At 46.1% G+C, this 21,284-nt stretch overlaps 2 protein-coding genes and 1 long non-coding RNA gene across 4 annotated transcripts in view; 1 reads left to right on the forward strand and 2 right to left on the reverse strand.

The window, feature by feature from the left end:
- Positions 1-906: 906 nt before the first annotated feature.
- On the reverse strand, positions 907-8,870 carry LOC307224387 (16 kDa beta-galactoside-binding lectin-like). 2 transcript variants are annotated; one of them, XM_079991252.1, is made up of 5 exons: positions 8,815-8,870; positions 6,616-6,669; positions 6,451-6,530; positions 3,863-4,034; positions 907-1,104 (listed from the first exon to the last, which is right to left on the reverse strand). In XM_079991252.1, the coding sequence occupies exons 1-5, from the start codon at positions 8,821-8,823 to the stop codon at positions 949-951; spliced, it is 471 nt and encodes a 156-aa protein (XP_079847378.1). In that variant the 5' UTR covers positions 8,824-8,870; the 3' UTR covers positions 907-948. The 2 variants fall into 2 exon arrangements, with proteins under 2 accessions (XP_079847378.1, XP_079847379.1); XM_079991253.1 differs by lacking the exon at positions 6,616-6,669 and having other exon boundaries at positions 8,815-8,863.
- Positions 8,871-9,767: 897 nt separating this feature from the next.
- Positions 9,768-21,284, forward strand: part of LOC307224490 — a 45,524-nt gene continuing 34,007 nt past the window's right edge. Inside the window, exon 1 of the long non-coding RNA XR_013842577.1 lies at positions 9,768-9,941. This is a non-coding gene — a long non-coding RNA (uncharacterized lncRNA). The remainder of the gene's footprint in view (positions 9,942-21,284) is intronic.
- Positions 13,641-20,310, reverse strand: LOC307224389 (16 kDa beta-galactoside-binding lectin-like; the record flags this gene model as incomplete). Its single annotated transcript, XM_079991254.1, has 5 exons — positions 20,251-20,310; positions 19,227-19,283; positions 19,054-19,133; positions 15,006-15,180; positions 13,641-13,793 (listed from the first exon to the last, which is right to left on the reverse strand). Exons 1-5 carry the CDS (start codon positions 20,257-20,259, stop codon positions 13,641-13,643), a joined length of 474 nt encoding a protein of 157 aa, XP_079847380.1. The 5' UTR covers positions 20,260-20,310.

Here is a 21,284-nt window from a genome sequence, read left to right on the forward strand (position 1 = left end):
TGTAGAGCAGGCATTCCATGTCTAAGCTACGGCCTGACCCGTCGCTTTGGGGTAGGGTCTACTGCTGCAAAGTGCTCTGCCTGTGTGCGCACAGAAGCCATAAAGGAAAAACTTCCATTTGTTCCTCAATCTATATTGGGCCCCAACCCCAACTCACCAGTGGAATGTGGCCCTCAAAGGCTTTTTTCCTCAACACCCCCACCCCCACCCATTCCCAAAGATCTTTAATTTTTTATGGTTCTCAATTAATGTTATTCATATGAATGTTTTGATCTCTGAGGACATATAATCAGGATAAATGAAGGTAGATTCAGAGAGGTAATAGACCAAAGAGAAAGGGAGCCGTTTGAGAGGCAAGCTAGAGTGATTTTTTTGGGGGGGTGAGACTGAGGAAGCGCTGGGAGAATTAAATTCTCTGTATGCAGATTGAAAATTAAGAAACAAGTGTGATAGGAGATTCTATATCTCTCTCTCTAGCCGCTTTGAGACTCCTTCGGGTAGTGATAAAGCGGGATATCAAGTCCAAACTCCTCTTCTTCTCTATCGTCTCTTGGTGTTTTATTATATTAATTTATTTCTCTCTTTTCTTTCTTTCTTTCCTCTTTTGCTCCTTTATCCTTAATTTTCTGTTGGTTTTTTTTTACGCTAGTTGGGTTCTTATTGTATCGTATGTTGAAAACTCTTAACATTTTAAATGTTTGGCATTTTATTATGTTTTTATATGTGCTGGAAGCCACCTGGAGGGGCTTGGGAAACCCAGTCAGATGGGCAGAGTAAATAATAATAATAATAATAATAATAATAATAATAATAATAATGGCAGCAGCTCCTGGCCTGAAAATTGCCCCCTTCCTCCCTCTTACAAAATAAAACCATGTGGAATGACATGTATTGAAGAGCACAAGCTGTGTTTATTCAGACATGTAACAAGACAACAGTGACTTGGGACTAGGATAATCTGAGAAATCTGAGGGCTTTGATCCTGACGTCTCCTTCCACCGCAACGTACTTGATGGTCTCCAGGCCCAGCCTGTTGGGGAAGAAGATGTCATGGCCGTCTGCCAGCTGCAGCTTGATCTCATAAGTGTAAAGAATGAAGGAAAGCTACAAGAAATAAAAGGAATAATCATGACCAGCGGGGGACACCACACACTTTAAAAACAAAACACACGTCCCAGGCAGCATTTGAAAGCTTTTAAAGGAATGGTTCCTGCAAGGGCACCCCAGGCTGTTCTGACCCCAAGTGTGGCAGTCTAGGGCACATCAGAATTGCCTTGCACCCCCATTTACTCTTATCTACAGAGAGTTAAATAAATGCTATTAATCCAGGTTAACCTGTTGGTATGGGTCAATTTTCTGCTAGTGATGCATTGCTTGTTTGCACCAGAAGCTTGTTGTTGTTGTTTAGTTGTTTAGTTGTGTCCGACTCTTCATGACCCCCTGGACCAGAGCACACCAGGCACTCCTGTCTTCCACTGCCTCCCGCAGCTTGGTCAAACTCACGCTGGTAGCTTCGAGAACATTGTCCAACCATCTTGTCCTCTGTCGTCCCCTTCTCCTTGTGCCCTCCATCTTTCCCAGCATCAGGGTCTTTTCCAGGGAGTCTTCTCCTCTCATGAGGTGGCCAAAGTACAGTAGTACCTCGGGTTAAGTACTTAATTCATTCCGGAGGTCCATTCTTAACCTGAAACTGTTCTCAACCTGAAGCACCACTTTAGCTAATGGGGCCTCCTCTCGCTTCACGATCTGTCCTTCCAGTGAGCACTCAGGGCTGATTTCCTTCAGAATGGATAGGGTTGATCTTCTTGCAGTCCATGGGACTCTCAAGAGTCTCTCCAGCACCAGAATTCAAAAGCATCAATTCTTTAGTGATCAGCCTTCTTTATGGTCCAGCTCTCACTTCCATACATCACTACTGGGAAAACCATAGCTTTAACTATACGGGCCTTTGTTGGCAAGGTGGTATCTAAAGCTACGCATTAGATATTAGGGACCCAAATTCTGAGAAAGTCCCTCCCAACAGAGATTAGAGAGGCCCACTTACAAGCTAGATTTCCATAGGCAATGATGGGTTGGTTTTTAACACGCAGTTTAAAAATCCCATACAAGTACTGCTCACACATGCCAGACCCCCAACCATTGTTCTGCACACATAAACTGAACCCTGCTATGTTACAAGGAAGTCTCTCCCCCCCCCTCCCCGTTCACAGGGGAACCTGGAGTTCACCAGATGTTGCTGGATTATTGGTCCCATTGTGGCTGACTACCGGTCATGTTAGCTGGGGCTGATGGGAGCTGGGAGTGCAATTTCATCTGGAGGGTTGCAGGTTCAGCACCCTCAAAACACTCCCTCCACAGAGACCACCCCCTGCAGAAGCCACACACCTGCCTGCTCCATTCACACACAACCTTTGATATTGCTGATCTAGTCCAGTTCCGAGTGCCACAATTTAAGAAGGATGTTGACAAGCTGGAATGTGTGCAGAGGGGGGCAACCAAGATGGATCAAGGGTCTGGAAACCAAGCCTTATGAGGAATGGTTGAAGGAGCTGGGTATGTTTAGCATGGGAAAGAGGAGACTGACGGAAATGACTGGCAGAATCCGAGACCAGGGAGAAGAGTCGGTGGAAGAAGATTGGAAAAAGTTTAAAGATTATTTACGGAAATACTGTAAAATTAATGAATGTTAGAAAAAAAGGTGGAATGAAGCTATATGGCTTTGGCAGAAATGTTAGAAGGAACTAGGTATACATTAACTATCTATCAAAAGGGGAAAAACTAGGTTACAATATGTTAAAATTACCTTTAAGATAGAAAATAGATGAAGATGGAAAGGACTTGCTGAAATAGTTAATTGAAGTGGAATACAAAAAGGGAGGCGTTGAGGAAGTCAATGAAACAAGTGTATGAAAGTTAAGATTTGAAAATATTGGAAGTGTTTTTAATTGTTTTTGTTTTGTTTTGTTAATTTAATGTTTTATGTAGTGTTTTTGTTTTTGTTTCTGTCTTTGCATGTTCAATTTTTCTTTTTTCTTTTTGTAATTCTCAAAACCTTAATAAATATTATATAAAAAAAAGGAAAGAGGAGACTGAGAGGAGATAGGATGTTGTTGTTGTTGTTTAGTTGTGTCCGACTCTTTGTGACGCCATGGACCAGAGCACGCCAGGCACTCCTGTCTTCCACTGCCTCCCGCAGTTTGGTCAAATTCATGTTAGTAGCTTTGAAAACACTGTCCAACCATCTCGTCCTCTGTCGTCCCCTTCTCCTTGTGCCCTCCATCTTTCCCAACATCAGAGTCTTTTCCAGGGAGTCTTCTCTTCTCATGAGGTGGCCAAAGTATTGGAGCCTCAGCTTCCAGTGAGCACTCAGGGCTGATTTCCTTAAGAATGGATAGGTTTGGTCTTCTTGCAGTCCATGGGATCACTGCCTGGCCATGGTGAAGGGGCTTGAATAACTCAGAGAAGCTATGAGCTATGTCGTGCAGGGCCACCCAAGATGGACAGGTCATAGTGGAGAGTTTTGACCAAACGTGATCCACCTGGAGCAGGAACCGGCAAGCCACTCCAGTATCCCTGCCAAGAAAACTCCATGGACAAAGTCAACAGGAGATAGGATAGTCATCTTCAAATATCAGAGGATGGAACAAGCTTGTGTTCTCCTGCTCTGGAGGCTAAGAGCTGCTCAGCAATGTAACAGATGCCCTCAGAAGGTTGTGGACTCTCCTTCGTTGGAGGTTCTTAAGCAGAGGTTGGGTGGCCCTCTGCCATGGCTGCTTTGGCTGAGATTCCTGAATTGTTGGACTAGATGACCCTAGGACCCCTTCCAGTTCTAAGAGTCTATGATATACAGCTAAGTGCTCACCTTAAATTTGCCACCTTTCTCAAAAGGGAAGTCGGTTATCCTCTCTTCTTTCCCCCACACCCCATGTTTTTTGGACATGCAGATAATGGAGCTCGTGTCATTCTGGTTGTCAAAGCGTGGGTTGAAGTGAAGGACGAGATTTTCACAGTCTTCGCCCAGATTGACGGAAAACCTTTAAGAGGATAACCAATGCAGGGAGGGAAAACATGAACTCAGGGTGAAAGTGTTACTGGTGACTGCATTGCAGGGGTTGGACTAGATGACTCTAAGGCCCCTTCCACAGTGGCGTAGCGTGGGGGGTGCAGGGGGGCCGGCTGCACCGGGCGCAACATCTGGGGGGGTGCGCTCGCCGCCTCTGGAGTCACCGAAGAGTCTCGGGCGCAGGCTGTAGCAGAGCCCCATGTCTCGCGGAACCGATGAGCTGTGAACGCGTCCGGGCTGAAGGCGTCTGGCAGGCAGCGGCTCTCAGCGCTCGCCACAGTCCCCGCGCATCAGGGCCGCGGAGGGTGCGCCAGGCAGCCCCTCCTCACAGCCCCGCCGCCACCGCTGCTGCTGCAGCTGCTGGGCCATGTTGCATTTTCCTCGCCTCTCTGCCCTCCTCCTCCTCCGGGCAAGCAGCGTCGTTTGGGCGGCAGCGCCAGTGGCAACTCGCCTCAGATCACCTGACACGGACCCGCCGCCGCCGCCGTGGCTACCTTACCGTAAATACCCCAGCCCAGGCAGCAGCAAGAAGAAGCTGGCAGCGGCGGCAGGTTAGGGGTTAGGGGCGCAAATTACTTGCCTTGCCCCGGGTGCTGACAACCCACGCTACGCCGCTGCCCTTCCAACTCTACAACTCGAACTTGGGACTGAAGGGCCACATTCACATCATACATTTAGAAACAGCAAGAGCTGGAACAAACTACCTCAAGGGGCAGTGGCATAGCTAACTTAACTAACAGTAGAAATGGTAGAAAGATTTTGACAGGTTTTTCTGAACACTTGGGGTCAAAAGAAAGTAACTTAAAACAATGGTTGTTGAGACAGTTCATTCCAAATCTTCTAGACAGTGCCAGACAGAGAATGATGACAGGTGGGGGTCCTGCCCCCCAAAACACAAATCCTGACTACACCCATGTTGGAAGATGGCCTCCGAAAGGGATCCACTGCTTTAAAAGTTAGTCAGTGCTCTGGGAATGCTCTTCTCAGGCTTAAAATGCAGCTAGTAATAATAATAGTAATAATAATAATTTATTATTTATACCCTGCCCATCTGGCCGGGTTTCCCCAGCCACTCTGGGTGGCTTCCAACAAAACACTAAAATACAATAACCTATTAAACATTAAAAGCTTCCCTAAACAGGGCTGCCTTCAGATGTCTTCTAAAAGTCTGGTAGTTGTTTTTCTCTTTGACATCTGGTGGGAGAGCGTTCCACAGGGCAGGCGCCACTACCGAGAAGGCCCTCTGCCTGGTTCCCTGTAACTTGGCTTCTCGCAGGGAGGGAGCCGCCAGAAGGCCCTCGGCGCTGGACCTCAGTGTCCGGGCCAAACAATGGGGGTGGAGACGCTCCTTCAGGTATACTGCACCAAGGCCATTTAGGGCTTTAAAGGTCAGCACCAACACTTTGAATTGTGCTCAGACACGTACTGGGAGGCAGTGTAGGTCTTTCAAGACCATTGTTATATGGTCTCGGTGGCCGCTCCCAGTCACCAGTCTAGCTGCCGCATTCTAGATTAGTTGTAGTTTCTGGGTCACCTTCAAAGGTAGCCCCACATAGAGCGCATTGCAGTAGTCCAAGCAAGAGATAATAGAGCATGCATGACTCTAGCGAGTCAGTCCACGGGCAGACAGGGTCTCAGCCTGCGTACCAGATGGAGCTGATAAACAGCTGCCCTGGACAGAGAATTGACCTGCGCCTCCATGGGCAGCTCAGCTGTGAGTCCAGAATGACTCCCAGGCTGCGCACCTGGTCCTTCAGGGGCACAGTTACCCCATTCAGGACCAGGGAGTCCTTCACACACGCCCGCCTCTTGTCCCCCAAAAACAGTACTTCTGACTTGTCAGGATTCAACCTCAAGCTAGGTCATTCTGTTTCTGAATTTGGATCCAAGATAGTTCGTGGAAAAACACATCCAAACACAGGAATGACAGGATAGAGACACATGCTGCTGGTTCTTTATTCCTTACCCACCTTTCACCCTAAGGGCAGATACAGATGAATAGATTAAATTATTCTATTCATAGAATATATAGAAATGGCAAGACTGACAAATAGAACAAGGGAACAGGGGCAGGGAGTATTTGAAGAAGACTTTAAATATTTTATAGATTATTTGGAAGTGTATTGTAAACCTATCAAAAAGTTAACAGTAACAAAATAAATTCAGCAGTAAGAAATATTGAGATATAAAGTTGAGAAAGAATAAGATGTAGGGGGAAATTAGAATGTGCAAAACGAAGAATGGAATGGGTGGAAGTGGAGTGGATATTAATTGTGGTTTGTTTTTCTTTTTTTAAAAGTGAAGCGTTGTTATCGTTTCAAGTGTAAAAATGAAAACGATAAATAAAAATTGGCGGGGAGGGAAATAAGAACACAAAAACAACATACTCTTTGGCACCTGGCAAAATCATCCCTTTCACTTGAATGGTGTCCCCTTGCTCAAGTTCAAATTCAGTGGCAGTCAATTTCTGCAGAAAGAGAAATCAGACACAAATTGAGCTGCGGCGGTGACACGGCGGGATTCAGCGGAGGAAGGGGAATTGGTGCTCTTACAGTCTTTGGGCTGGAGCAAGGCTCATCCCACGCCTCAAGATTAGGACATAAAGCCTACAATACAGAAGAAAAGGAAGCAGCCGGCTATGAGTCCATAAACAAGAAGCACATGAATAATAATAATAATAATAATAATAATTTATTATTTATACTCTACCCATCTAGCTGAGTTTCCCCAGCCACTCTGGGCAGCTCCCAATCAAGTGTTAAAAACAGTACAGCATTAAATATTAAAAACTTCCCTGAACAGGGCTGCCTTAAGATGTCTTCTGAATGTCAGGTAGTTGTTTATCTCTTTGACATCTGATAGGAGGGCGTTCCACAGGGCGGGCGCCACTACCAAGAAGGCCCTCTGCCTGGTTCCCTGTAACCTCACTTCTAGCAATGAGGGAACCGCCAGAAGGCCCTTGGCGCTGGATCTCAGTGTCTGGGCTGAACGATGGGGGTGGAGACACTCCTTCAGGTATACAGGACCGAGGCCGTTCAGGGCTTTAAAGGTCAGCACCAACACTATGAATTGTGCTCGGAAAAGTACTCATCTCATTTGTTAGACAAGGGTAGGAAAGCTTTTCAGGAACTGACTTTTTTCTACTTTTTTTTCAGGAGTTATTAGCTGCTTAGGGTCAGAAGGCTGAACTCCAGTGGACCTCCAGAGTTTTCCTCCTTCCGCCCCCCCCCCTTTATTCCTTGTTCATTTAAAAAAGATGGAGCTGGTCCCAAGAACTCCATCACTGGGCAATGTAAAACTACTGTGAATAAATAACACCACAGATCAATTGGACCAATTCACTCAAATATGCATTTCTGCCAAACCCACATTTTCTGTGAAGTCCTTACTTCAAACCCATTCCCCTTTGAGCACACTGTTATAAGAATTTTAAGGTCTCTGATATAGAATGAATATTCATAAATGCACACATATCTAAATATATGAACCATGTGTCTGAAATAGAGCAATCCTGAAGCCATTTTGACTCTCCTCAAATATTTCTCTGCAGTAAGGGAGGCAAATAGGGAAAGCCTTCCCATTGTCTTTTTGCTTGCAAATCCTGTCTTAAGGCCGTATTTGTGTATTGAATAGGGCGAGCCTGTGACCTGGATTCAGGAACTAAAGCAGGTTTCCTCAACCTCTGCCCTCCAGATGTTTTGAGACTACAATTCCCATCATCCCTGCCCACTGGTCCTGCTAGCTAGGGATCATGGGAGTTGTAGGCCAAAAATATCTGGAGGGCCAAGGTTGAAGAAGCCTGAACTAAAGTATTTACCATCACAAAAGAATGGCCAGGCTGCCCAGGTAAAGCAATCAGTGACCATTATCAGGTATCCTGGCAGGCAAGATTTCTGCTGTAGACCACCAGGGTGCACAATTTCAAAAGTCTATATAAGGGCTTGTGCACCATTGTTCAGGGTTCGCCTCCCTCCTGTGTGTAATGAGTGGGGACCCTGTTGTGACAGTCCCTTTAATAAAGACCAGGCTTACTAGCTGCTTTGCTTCTCAATATTCTCTGGTTGGCCTCTTATTTTCTCCTACCGATAGGGAACCCACTTAAGGACTCCATACGGTCTCCGGAATACCCCATAAGGGAAAGGGAGCAGTTTTTCCTTATAATACAAAACCACATTTATGCACCCACTTCCCATTAAATTACACTGTACTTGACTTTCCCATGGGCAGATTTTTGGACTGTAAGGTGCTAGGGACAGAGTCTTTTTCTAAGCTCCAGAAAGCTTTGTGTGTATTGATGGTACAGTGGTACCTCGGGTTACATACGCTTCAGGTTACAGACTCCGCTAACCCAGAAATAGTACCTCAGGTTAAGAACTTTGCTTCAGGATAAGAACAGAAATTGTGCTCTGGCGGCCAAGCAGCAGTGGGAGGCCCCATTAGCTAAAGTGGTGCTTCAGGTTAAGAACAGTTTCAAGTTAAGAACAGACCTCTGGAACGAATTAAGTACTTAACCCGAGGTACCACTGTATTGCATTACAGGACACACACACACCCTGACAAAGCACCAACAATATTTAGCAAGGAACTAGAAACAAGCACTTGTCACCTAGGAAACAAGCTTACTCTTCTCCTGCAAGAACAAGCTACCTATTAACACTTTCAGGTTTCTAGAACTGCTTAGTCCCAGCAGTTTATACTGCAGCCTCCCTGCAGTCTCCTATGCTAAATACCAGAGAGCACCTGGAACTCACACAATCCATGGGACACTCTTGCAGGAGTCCGGCCGACAAGTAAGCAACGTTTTCTTCTGCCTAATCTCACCTCTGCAGTTTTAGGAGAACAAGCCCCAGCTGTTTTAAATAGCTGGGGAAACAGCATCACGTGACAAAAAGGGTCTGCTGTGAGTGGGTGGTCTGTTCAGATACCCAGAAATGCAAGGCAGAGAAAATCTGGGTTGATTGGCAAAAATCAGATGAACGGGAACACTGATGATATAGTACTCAAACAGCTGGAGCTAGTTTGCTTTGCCAGCCCTCCCCAACCTTTTGCTTTCCAGATGTTTCAGACTACAGCTCCCATCACCTGTGCTAGATGGGCTGATGGGATCCGTTGTCCAAAATACCTGGAAAGCACAAGGTTGGCAAAGTCGGCTTTATGCAATTGATTAACAGCAGCTTCCTGGCTGGCACTCGTTGGAACATTTGTCCACTCTATTTTTTTACTTTGATCTGGGTTTTGGGTGCCAGCAGAGCAAAAAAGACAGGTCAGCAAACAACTGAGCCAAGGAAATAAATGGTCTTCAGCGGAATAAGGTGATTGGTTCATGGACGAATGGGGATTTGAACCAGGTCTTACCTGTTGAAGTCTGGAATGGCTCTAACCACTACACCACACTGGCTTCCTACCAGATGCTGATACTATAGAACTTGCTAGTCTAGGCCAAGGCAGACATGTCCCTTCCCACATCTTCTGGAATCTGGGGAAGCCTCAGCTGTGGACACAGCAAATGTCAGAGGGGTAAAGGTAAAGGGACCCCTGACCATTAGGTCCAGTTGTGACCAGCTCTGGGGTTGCAGCACTCATTTCGCTTTATTGGCCAAGGGAGCCAGCATACAGCTTCCGGGTCATGTGGCCAGCATGACTAAGCCGCTTCTGGCGAACCAGAGCAGTGCACGGAAATGCCGTTTACCTTCCCGCTGGAGCGGTACCTATTTATCTACTTGCATTTTGACGTGCTTTTGAACTGCTAGGTGGGCAGGAGTAGGGACCGACAACAGGCGCTCACCCTGTCGTGGGGATTCGAACCACCGACCTTCTGATCGGCAAGTCCTAGGCTCTGTGGTTTAACCCACAGCACCACCCGCGTCCCGTCAGAGGGGTAGCCATGCTAATTTGCTGCAACAAAGGGAGAGAGTCATTTAACAGGCCCCGTCAACCAGTGGCTTGGCATAGGTTGCCAGCACCCGGGGCTGTGCTGAGGGGTAGATGGAAGAGATTCGGGCAGAGTATCCATGCACATTCAACTTCAACTGCCTAACGGAGTCTGCGTTGCCCAGGAGATCGTAGCTGCCAAGATAAGCATAGAATAGTTTTTCTGTTGTCTTGAGAGGTCACTTCCTGGTTCACATGGAGAAGCCATTTTCAAGAGAGCCCAGCATTGGAAACACGCAGCTGTATTGGGGCAGGGGTGTTGAAATTTTGCATGAGGGGCTGTTGCCCCTGTGGCCTCCAACCACTCTACACCACTGCCTTCAGTGGCACCACCCAAATTGGCGTGGTGAGATTCAGGAGGACCCCCAAAAGAGTGTGCTGGAGAAGGAGAAAAGGGATCCTTTCATCTGATGAGCTGCAAAGTTTGTGCAGATGGCGCATTTGTCAGAGTGACTGCTGAATTCCACCCAAAGCATCTTGTGACTAGGGAGAATTTTGATCGAGTTCACATTTAAAGGTTAACCCACCCAGCTCGCAATTTCCAAAGCAATAAAAAGAGTGTCTCTTTAAAAAACAACACAACCTCATATTACAGAATAAACAATATTGTTTATTCAGAATGCATATAGCTCAAAATGGATAGCTCAGTTGTGCTGATAACGCCAAGGTTGCAGGTTCGATCCCTGTGTGGGGGAGCTGCATATTCCTGCATTGTGGGGAGGTTGGACTAATGACCCAGCTCTACAGTTCTATGATTCTATGAAAATAAAAACCCATCTACCCTTTCCAAGACATGAGGTCAGATTTTTACATCCTTTAAATATTTATATTTAAGAATAATTTTATTATTTATACCACGCCCATCTGGCTGGGTTTCCCCAGCCACTCTGGGCGGCTTCCATTTGTGTGACAATTCTAGTTACCACATGCAAACATAGCAACCAAAACATTTTGTAAGGTGGAGGAGGTCCCACAAAATCTTTTGTGCATGATAAAAGTATACCAATCCACAAACTGTCTCCTTGACTAAGAAAAATATTGTGGTCTAAGGTTTCACAAGGACTATAAAAATACCACCACAGGGTTTGTTTTGTTTTTGAGAAATAATTTGGAGTTGTAGCCAACCTTAGTCCTACTCCAAGGTATTTATAGACTTGGTTAACCTAAGCCCATTAATTCCAATGGGTCTTCTCTGAGTAGAACCTAGTTGCACACAATCTTTTACAGGTGTCCAATGCAAGAGGTAGCAAAAAGGCGAACCCACTGGTCTTGCATCAGTGCGATTTACATCTTCAATCAACAATTGAAAACCTGTTGCAACAGGTGTTGCAGATTGTGGAGTTGCCAAATTTGCACTCCGATTCTGCAGCTGTGCCTTTAACAGTAGCTTTTACATGCAGCAATTGGCAGGTGAGAATTGCTAATACAGTCCAGAGGTGCTATTAAAGGCACATTCTGATGGTTTCCTAAAAATAGAGCCATCTGAAGGTTGCTCATTGCCTGTGTGGGTTGTGAGTGAGTGAGTTAAACAGAGAGTTAAGCAGAAATGAGAGCTAAAGTAGAGCCTGTGCTAAAAAGAGGAAACAAGAGTGTGTTGGAAGGAACTGGGCTTTGCCCACATTAGCAGAGTGCGAATAAAAGCCACATTTTCCACTGAGGAAGGAAGCAATATTTCTGTCTGGGCTGCACCACCTCAGCTTGGTCAGATGACAGAATTCACCTGCATACAAAAGATTCCCTCTACATTGAAGACTAACAAGTTGCAATAGTGGCCAAGCCAGAAAGCCTTAATCCTTGGGCACGTCCACCAAAGGTGAAAGAATGTACCTTCAGTCTCTTTACATTTCCAGCATTTATTATCAGGCAAATGATATATTTTTGCAAGCTTGACTGGTGTCATGTACCACCTATATATCATTTTCATAATATTCTCTCTTAAGGCATTACATGCCATGAACTTCATACCTGTGGTCCATAACTGTTCCCAGTCAGCCAGCATAATGTTGTGTCCCACATCTTGTGCCCATTTAATCATAGCAGATTTCACCATTTCATCCTGACAGTGGCGTAGCGTGGGTTGTCAGCACCCGGGGCAAGGCAAGTAATTTGCGCCCCCTAACCCATGGATTTGTGCCCCCAACCCGTGGATTTGCGCCCCCTAACCCTAACCCCCAGATGTTGCGCCCGGTGCGGCCGGCCCCACCCTGCACCCCCCACGCTACGCCACTGCATCCTGAGTGTTCCATTTCAACAGCAAACTATACATTCTTGACAGAATCTTAGTTTTGGGATCTAAGAGTTCTGTTTCCAATTTTGATTTTTCCACCTGGAAGCCAATTTTCTTGTCCAAATTGTATGCCTCCATTATTTGATAATAATGAAGCCAATCTCGCACTTTGTCTTTTAGTTTTTCAAAGCTCTGCAATTTCAATTTATCTCCCTCTTGTTCCAAAATTTCCCAATATTTCGGCCATTTGGCCTCCATGTTGAGCTTTTTCTGAGCCTTTGCTTCCATTGGTGACATACAAAAGATTCCCTCTGCATTGAAGACTAACAAGTGGCAATATTGGCCAAGCTAGAACATCTCTCATTGCCTGCTGGCATGTTAAGTCTCTTGACTGGGAGGGATTTGAAAAATAATAACAAACAAAGAAGCCTGAAGTAATTACCACCTGCAGTCTGAAGTGGTGCAGCCTAGATTTATGGCCTTGTGGAAAACTAAACCTGAGATGCACATACAAAAAAGGAATGCAAAACAAGTAGTTGGGCAGCCATAAGACCTTTTGCCTCCTGAGGCAATTGTGAGCATACTTAAACAGGGATAATCTGGCTAGCATAGTTCATGCAATCAACGTTAAACTCATGGCTAGGTCTGCAAAAGGGAGGATTTTGTATTGTGCTTTATCGCTGGTTTTATCCTGTATATTTTTATATATTCTTGTTCCTGGCTTAGATATTTTATATTAAGTTTAGAAACTCATTTAATAAATGAATTAAAGCACAGACCCCTATAGCTTACACCTAGTTGTCAATCTCTGAGCTCTAACAATGTGTCTTGGTTGTCTGGATGAAGACCAGGGGGAGGTCTGTGAATGCCCCTAGAAACTACCTTACTGTTCAAAGACAAGATTATTATTATTATTATTATTATTATTATTATTATTATTATTATTACCCTGCCCATCTGACTGGGCTTCCCCAGCCACTCTGGGCGGCTTCCAACAAAATATTAAAATACAGTAATGCATCAAACATTAAAAGCTTCCCTAAACAGGGCTTCCTTCAGATGTCTTGTAAAAGTCTGGTAGTTGTTTTTCTCTTTGACACCTGGTGGGAGGGCGTTCCACAGGGCGGGCGCCAGCACCGAGAAGGCCCTCTGCCTGGTTCCCTGTAACTTGGCTTCTCGCAGTGAGGGAACCACCAGAAGGCCCTCGGCACTGGACCTCAGCATCCGGGCTGAACGATGGGGGTGGAGGCGCTCCTTCAGGTATACTGGGCCGAGGCCGTTTACAGCTTTAAAAGTCAACACCAACACTTTGAATTGTGCTCAGAAATGCACACAATATATAAAACAAAACTATGTTACACTGCCCGTTTCGAATAACCAAGTTGAATTTATTCGGACATGTTACAGGACTGCAGGAAATCAAGATTCGAGGAATCTGAGGGCTCTGATTCTGAAGCCTCCTTCCACCGCCATGTATTCAAGGACCCTCAGGCCCAGCCGGTTGGGGAAGGAGATCTCATGTTTGTCGTCCAGGAGCACCATAATCTCAGAAGTAAGGAATGCAAAGGAAAGCTGCAAGAAGCAGAGAGGGAGCCGTCAACACAGGACACTGAACCGTTTTTTAAATGACCTGGGAACATTTTAACTTCTTAAATTGGAACAGTCTCCCTCAGGAGGTGGTGGGCTCTCCTTCCTTGGAGGTTTTTAAGCAGAGGTTGGGTGGCCATCTGTCATGGATGCTTTAAGTTGAGATTCCTGCATCGCAGAGGTTGGAATGACATCACGCGCATGTGCAGAAGCGGTGGATCACAACCCGCACATGAAAAGAGCGCAACCTGCAGCGGCGCATCTGTACATGTGCGGGTTGTGATCCACCGCTTCTGCACATGCGCATGATGTCATTTTGTGCTTCTGCACATGCGCGAGCGGCGAAACCCGGAAGTAACTCTTTCTGGTACTTCCGGGTTGCCTCAGGACATAATCTGAAAGAACGTAACATGAAGCGGACATAACATGAGGTATGGCTGTACATCAAAGCCCAAGGACCAAGACAGCCACATTTTTACGTCTATCCACATAGAGTCACTTGTACCAAAAATGTCTCTACCTGACTTATCCATGTAGAAAGACTGGGTCATTATAAAGAGAATTAGTGGTTCTTAACTGATTGGGGATTTGGTAGTGCTGTATTGTATTATTTATGCAAATTGATTTTCTCTGGAGTTAAAGATCTGACCCAAACCTTGTTATGTTGAGCTCGTATGTTGCACAATTTGTATACAGTGTCTGTTTGATAATGTGTGGTTTGCTATGCCTAATAAAGGATCTTGATTGTTAAGCATAGGCTTTTATATTTTTATTTTTTAAAAGCATCATAATAAAAACACATGGAATTCATAAACATCCACAAAACAAAGGTGACGATCATTTCATTTGCGAGCCCTTGTAATTAAAAGTGGGACACAACTTTTGTTCAGACAGGCCAGGTCCCCCAACACTGGCATTCCAGTTGTTCTGCAAATATAAATTGAACCCTCCTATGAAACATGGAGGCGTCCCACTTTTGCATGTGCCAGGGAAAGTAAACCTGTGTCGTCGTCTCCTCCAGACATTGTTGGCCTGTTGGTCCCATTATGCCTGACCATCAGCCATGCTAGCCAAGGCTGATGGGAGTTGGGATTATAATGTCATCTGGAAGGCTAGAGATGCCCCTCCCTCCACAGGGAACTCCAGGAGAAGCTGCCTGGCTGGCTGGCTCCATTTGATCTACTGCTAAGACCTCACCTGAACTCTGCCGCCTTGCTCAAAAGGGAACTTGGAGATCCTCTCCTCCTCTTCCCCCCACAGCCCATTTTCCTTGGAGTTGCATACAATGGTGTTCCGACACTTCTGGGGGTCAAAGTGTGGGTTGAAGTGAAGAACGAGGTTCTCGGGGTCTTGGCCCAGTTTCACAACAAATCTTGAAGAGGTTTGAAAGTTATGAAAGAAACAAGAATAGCAAACGTGAGAGGCTTACTGGACTGCAGCACCAGCAACGACAACAACAGGGCTCCTCTCCTAGGTGTTCACATGCTCGCCATGCCGTGAGAATATTGAGAACATTTTTACATGCTACCTCGATCTCTGAGGGGTGAGATTCCAGGAGTTTCAAGCACTTACCAGGGTTCGCGTTTCCTTCAGAATGAGGTGCAGCAGAGACTGAGCTGCCTTTATGACATATGGTTTATTTGCACATATATACAACCTGAACCTATGAAGGAGTGTCTCCACCTCCATTGTTCCACCCGGACACTGAGGTCCAGCGCCGAGGGCCTTCTGGCGGTTCCCTCACTTGAAGAAGCCAAGTTACAGGGAACCAGGCAGAGGGCCTTCTCGGTAGTGGCACCCACCCTGTGGAACGCCCTCCCACCAGATGTCAAAGAGAAAAATAACTACCAAACTTTTAGAAGACATCTGAAGGCAGCCCTGTTTAGGAAAGCTTTTAATGTTTAATAGGTTACTGTATTTTAGTGTTCTGTTGGAAGCTGCCCAGAGTGGCTGGGGAAACCCAGCCAGATGGGTGGGGGGTATAAATTTTTTATTGTTATTATTATTATTATTATTATTATTAGGTTCACAACATTAACACCCCTTTTCTTCCCCCTTAGATGCAGCCTTGGATTCAAGCAGAAATCAGGCACAGCTCTATCTCCCTGGTTTCTCAGCCGGCTGCTTCCAGCTTCTAGCTTCTAGGTCACATAACTCAACTCTCTCTTCCAGTGTTTGTAACTACCAGCAACATGGGGGAGGGGCGGAGGGAAGCACCCATTTGCCCTGGGGCACTGAGCCACTTCCTTTGCTACCTGAATGACCCATAGGTAAAGGTAAAGGGACCCCTGACCATTAGGTCCAGTCGTGGCCGACTCTGGGGTTACGGCGCTGATCTCATTTTATTGGCCAAGGGAGCCAGCGTACACTTCTGGGTCATGTGGCCAGCATAACTAAGCTGCTTCTGGTGAAACCAGAGCAGTGCACAGAAACGCCGTTTACCTTCCCGCCGGAGCGGTACCTATTTATCTACTTGCACTTTGAAGTACTTTTGAACTGCTAGGTTGGCAGGGGCAGGGACCGAGCAACGGGAGCTCACCCCATCGTGGGGATTCGAACCGCTGACCTTCTGATCGGCGAGCCCTAGGCTCTGTGGTTTAACCCACACCGGGCCTTTAGGAATAACCAGGAATCTTGCCTGGCTAGTCTAGGAATTGTACCCATTCTGGATCCAACAATTAGAAGGGGACCCAGGCATATAGCCTAAACCCACCTCAAATTCATATATCGTACTGGATTTAGGCTTCATGAAAACACTTTAAAAATTAAAAATAAAGCAATGTTCTAGTACTCATGGTTGCAGAGATTCACTCAGGAATTATCTACCTGGAGCTTGTTATAGACCAATGAGGTGTCAGGATGGAGCCCAATATCTGCATAATGTGTCTGCCAATCCCCGTGACTCTTAAATTACCGTATTTTTTGCACCATAACACTCACTTTTTTTCTCCTAGAAAGTAAGGGGAAATGTCTGTGCGTGTTATGGAGCGAATGCCTGTGGGTGGTGGTGGGGATCTGCTGCAGTCGTGAGCAGAGGATCCATGGTTCCCCTTCCTTCCCTCCTCCATGGTTACAAAGCATGGATCCACATGGATCCTCAGGATTTTTGCATTGGGCTACTCCAAACTCACTGTCAGATCACATGTCTGTGGCCACAGCATGAACCACAAAAATCATATATCCACTATTTCGTTTAGAATATTTTTTTTCTTGTTTTCCTCCTCTAAAAACTACGTGCGTGTTATGGTCTGGTGCGTGTTATAGAGCGAAAAATACGGTACTTAACTCACAATATATATCCCCATATCCCACATTCCCCATTACATAATTTACAACAGCCTTGTAAGGAAGGCCAGCGTCTCCCTGCTGAAGATGAGGGGACTATGGGAAGGCAACTTGGTTAATGGGACCAAGTAAGGTACACAGGATCTAGACAAGAGAGTTAGGATGCTATAGGAAAGGCATCTTCAAATGTTTTGAAGGGCTTGCCATACTGATGGAGCAAATTTATTTTGTTGCTGGCTACTGCATGGTGGCGCTGTGGGTTAAAGCCTCAGCGCCTAGGGCTTGCCGATCGAAAGGTCGGCGGTTCGAATCCCTGCGGCGGGGTGCGCTCCCGCTGCTCGGTCCCAGCGCCTGCCAACCTAGCAGTTCGAAAGCACCTCCGGGTGCAAGTAGATAAATAGGGACCGCTTACCAGCGGGAAGGTAAACGGCGTTTCCGTGTGCGGCTCTGGCTCTGGCCAGAGCAGCGATGTCACGCTGGCCACGTGACCCGGAAGTGTCTCCGGACAGCGCTGGCCCCTGGCCTCTTAAGTGAGATGGGCGCACAACCCCAGAGTCTGTCAAGACTGGCCCGTACGGGCAGGGGTACCTTTACCTTTACCTTACTGCATTCTGTAACCTGGTACCCTCCAGAATAATCACCAGTTCTCAACCTGTGGGTCCCCAGATGTTGTTGGACTACAACTCCCATCATCCCTGAGCTCTGGCCTTGCTAGCTAGGGCTGATGGGAGTTGCAGTTCAACAACATCTGGGGATCCACAGGTTGAGAAAGGCTGCTCCAGATGTTTTGGAAACTCCCATCGGCCCCAGCCAGCTGGTAGAAACCAAGACAAGGAGGAAGATTTCATCTACACATTAGCAGAGGGTGGGGGGAACCTGTTTAAGCCCAGTGGGGAGGTGGTTTGCATTCCTTCCTAGGTAACATGCCAATAGCAGGCAGTGCCAGAGGCAGAAGAAGGTAGGCAAATACATTTTACTTTTGTGCAGTAGGGCGTTTTCGCCATACACCCAGGCACAGCCCTCTTGCAATCTCTCTCCTAATTTACTCTCCATTTTAAGGGTGTGGCTGTAGTATGAAATCAGGTAAAAAAAACATGAGAGGATCTGTGTTCTACATCCTTGTTTAGAACATGATTCGCCCTTCCATGCCCTATTTTAATAAATCTGGTGCTTCAGCTTAAGATTCAGCTTAAGATCTTGGTACAGATGTGAATTGCTATGTCCTGGACACATGACCAGGGCAGAGCTTGCCTGGCATACATAAGAGATTCTCCGCTCTCAGAAGCATGTTTAAGGGCTATGTACACACTGTGGGTTAAACCACAGAGCCTAGGACTTGCCGATCAGAAGGTTGGCGGTTCGAATCCCCACAACAGGGTGAGCTCCCGTTGCTCAGAGGTAAAGGAGAATTAAATAACAAAAGAAGTGTGGTTTAGGCGGTGGAAGTCTTTTAAGATATTTTAATTAAGATTTGTATTTTATAATGTGTGTAAGCGTACGTCTGGAATTACTGTTTAGGGAAAACAGCATTTTCTTTTTGTTTTGTTTTCCTTTTCTTTCTTTTTTTCTTTCTTTCTTTTTCATTTCTTCTTACTCTTTATGTTTGGCAAATGTGTAAAAAATTGTGTTTTTGCAGATATGTCTGGAAATTTGATTGTATTATTCAATAAAGTTATATTTTAAATTATAAAAAAAAAATAGGTACCGCTCTGGCGGGAAGGTAAACGGCGTTTCCGTGCGCTGCTCTGGTTCGCCAGAAGCGGCTTAGTCCTGCTGGCCACATGACCCGGAAGCTGTATGCTGGCTCCCTTGGCCAATAAAGCGAGATGAGCACAGCAACCCCAGAGTCAGTCATGACTGGACCTAATGGTCAGGGGTCCCTTTACCCTTTACCTTTTACACAGCGTGCCTACACACGAGTTCCTGGAGACAGGCGATACTCCGCCCCTTCCCTACTCACTCTTTGGCATCTGGCAGGATCCTTCCTTTTATCTGGACCATATCTCCATGCAGGACTTGAAACTCAGTGGCAACTACTCCCTATAGCAAGGGAAACGAGAGACATTTTTCAATCGCAGTGGTGGCAGGATGAGATTCAGGAGGGGAAGGGGGAAGGGAAATGAATGCTCTTACAGTCTTTGTCCTGGAAATAAGGTGAGCCCAGGGACCACTGAGTAGACTTGGCGTTTGCTGCAAAAGGAGGACAAAAGGAAGCCGTCAACAATAGACAGACAGACAAGACCATAGATAGCACTGGTTAGAGCAGTGCTAGGGAACCTGTGCAGGAATTTTGCTTCTGGACCTACTTTAGAAGCAGGATAATGAAATTTGGAACATATTTCTAAATATATGGTTATAAATAACCATACTTGTATTGGGATAATAATAACATTTATATGCCTCTATTGTAGATAATAACATTTATATGCCTCTATTGTAGATAAAGGGACGCAGGTGGCGCTGTGGGTTAAAGCCTCAGCGCCTAGGACTTGCCGATCGAAAGGTTGGCGGTTCGAATCCCTGCGGCGGGGTGCGCTCCCGCTGCTCGGTCCCAGCGCCTGCCAACCTAGCAGTTCGAAAGCACCTCCGGGTGCAAGTAGATAAATAGGGACCGCTTACCAGCGGGAAGGTAAACGGCGTTTCCGTGTGCGGCTCTGGCTCTGGCTCTGGCCAGAGCAGCGATGTCACGCTGGCCACGTGACCCGGAAGTGTCTCCGGACAGTGCTGGCCCCTGGCCTCTTAAGTGAGATGGGCGCACAACCCCAGAGTCTGTCAAGACTGGCCCGTACGGGCAGGGGTACCTTTACCTTTACCTATTGTAGATAAGCACTTGCGGAATTGTAGTTGACTGCATATATAGTGATATAATACACCTTCTTTTTCTCTTTAGGCACTTTTTATTCTTACTTTATTTTGCTTAATTGAAATGCTTTCAATAAAAAATTAAAATAAAGAACCCAGAAGCAGCCAGAGAAACAGAGTCAGAGATATAAGAGTTAGCAGCTGAGAAACTATCATGCTCCACCCTAGAGAGAACAAGCCTCCTATTAATCCTTCTAAATTCCCAGCCTAGTTCTATTGCACTTGATGATATTGCAGCTTCAGTAGCAACTGCCTCCTATACTAACAACCACAAAAATAGACATACAAGACTCACGGGCTGCATAATGATCTCTTCCAAGGGTGCAGCAAATAACCAAAACTTTATTCCTTCCAACCTCTGCAAAAGAAGCCCCACTTACACCTTAAATAGCTGAGGCTTGTTCTCAAGGTCCTTTTAAACTGCATCACGTGATAAAAAGGGTTTGCAGTGAGTCGAGGGTCTGCTCCTCTCTCTAGCAATGCAAGGTGGAGAAAATCAGAGTCAATAGGCTAAACAGCTGGCCTGGGAACACACCTAATAAGCTCAAACAGTTGGTGCTATTTCTTTTCGCCAGCCTAGTAGCTCCAGATGTTTGAGAATATGGCTTCCATCAGCTTGAGCCCTCACCTGTGCTCAGGTGCAGCTGATGGGAGTTGGAGTCTGAAACCTATGGAGGGCGCACTGTTGGCCAACACCGCCTTATGCAATTTAAATCAACAGCCTCCTGGCTGGTAACCATTTAGGCATTTGTTCATTCTCCCTCCGCACCACTGAGCCTCCTTGTCCAAAAGGAAACACAGACCCCCTGGCTCTCACAAGGCTTGAAAATCAGGGTGGTGGGTGGGTGGGTAACAATCTTTAAAGGCACCATGCAGTAGACTCTTCCTACGTTGCTTTGCATCCATTTGGACGGAGGTAGATCAGTTCTGGGACAGCCATGTAGGAAGGCAGATATATTTGCTGTATTTCATTTTTAAAAATAGATTTAAAGCTGCTTGTGTTTTTGGCATCTCCCATGAACTAATGTGCTTTGCTTGGACTATATTTTCAACCATCCACCCTACCATTATTTTGTTATTACAAATAATTACATTTTGGCCCACTCTCCTTCCAAGAAACTCCGGGTGGCAGGCATGGCTCCCCCTCATTACTCTCATGACAGCCTTGCAAGCTCAGCTCGGCTGAGAGACTGGTGATTCATGTCTAGGGCTTGGAACTGGGGTCTCGCTAGTTCTAGTCTGACACTACTCTAACCACTACACTGCACTACCTTCCTGCCAAAATTCCCACAGAGCAGAGCACTGGGCAGATTTGGAAATGTCTCCTCC

Source organism: Podarcis cretensis (assembly GCF_951804945.1).
Source record: "Podarcis cretensis genome assembly, chromosome: 9".
Lineage (NCBI taxonomy): Eukaryota > Metazoa > Chordata > Lepidosauria > Squamata > Lacertidae > Podarcis > Podarcis cretensis.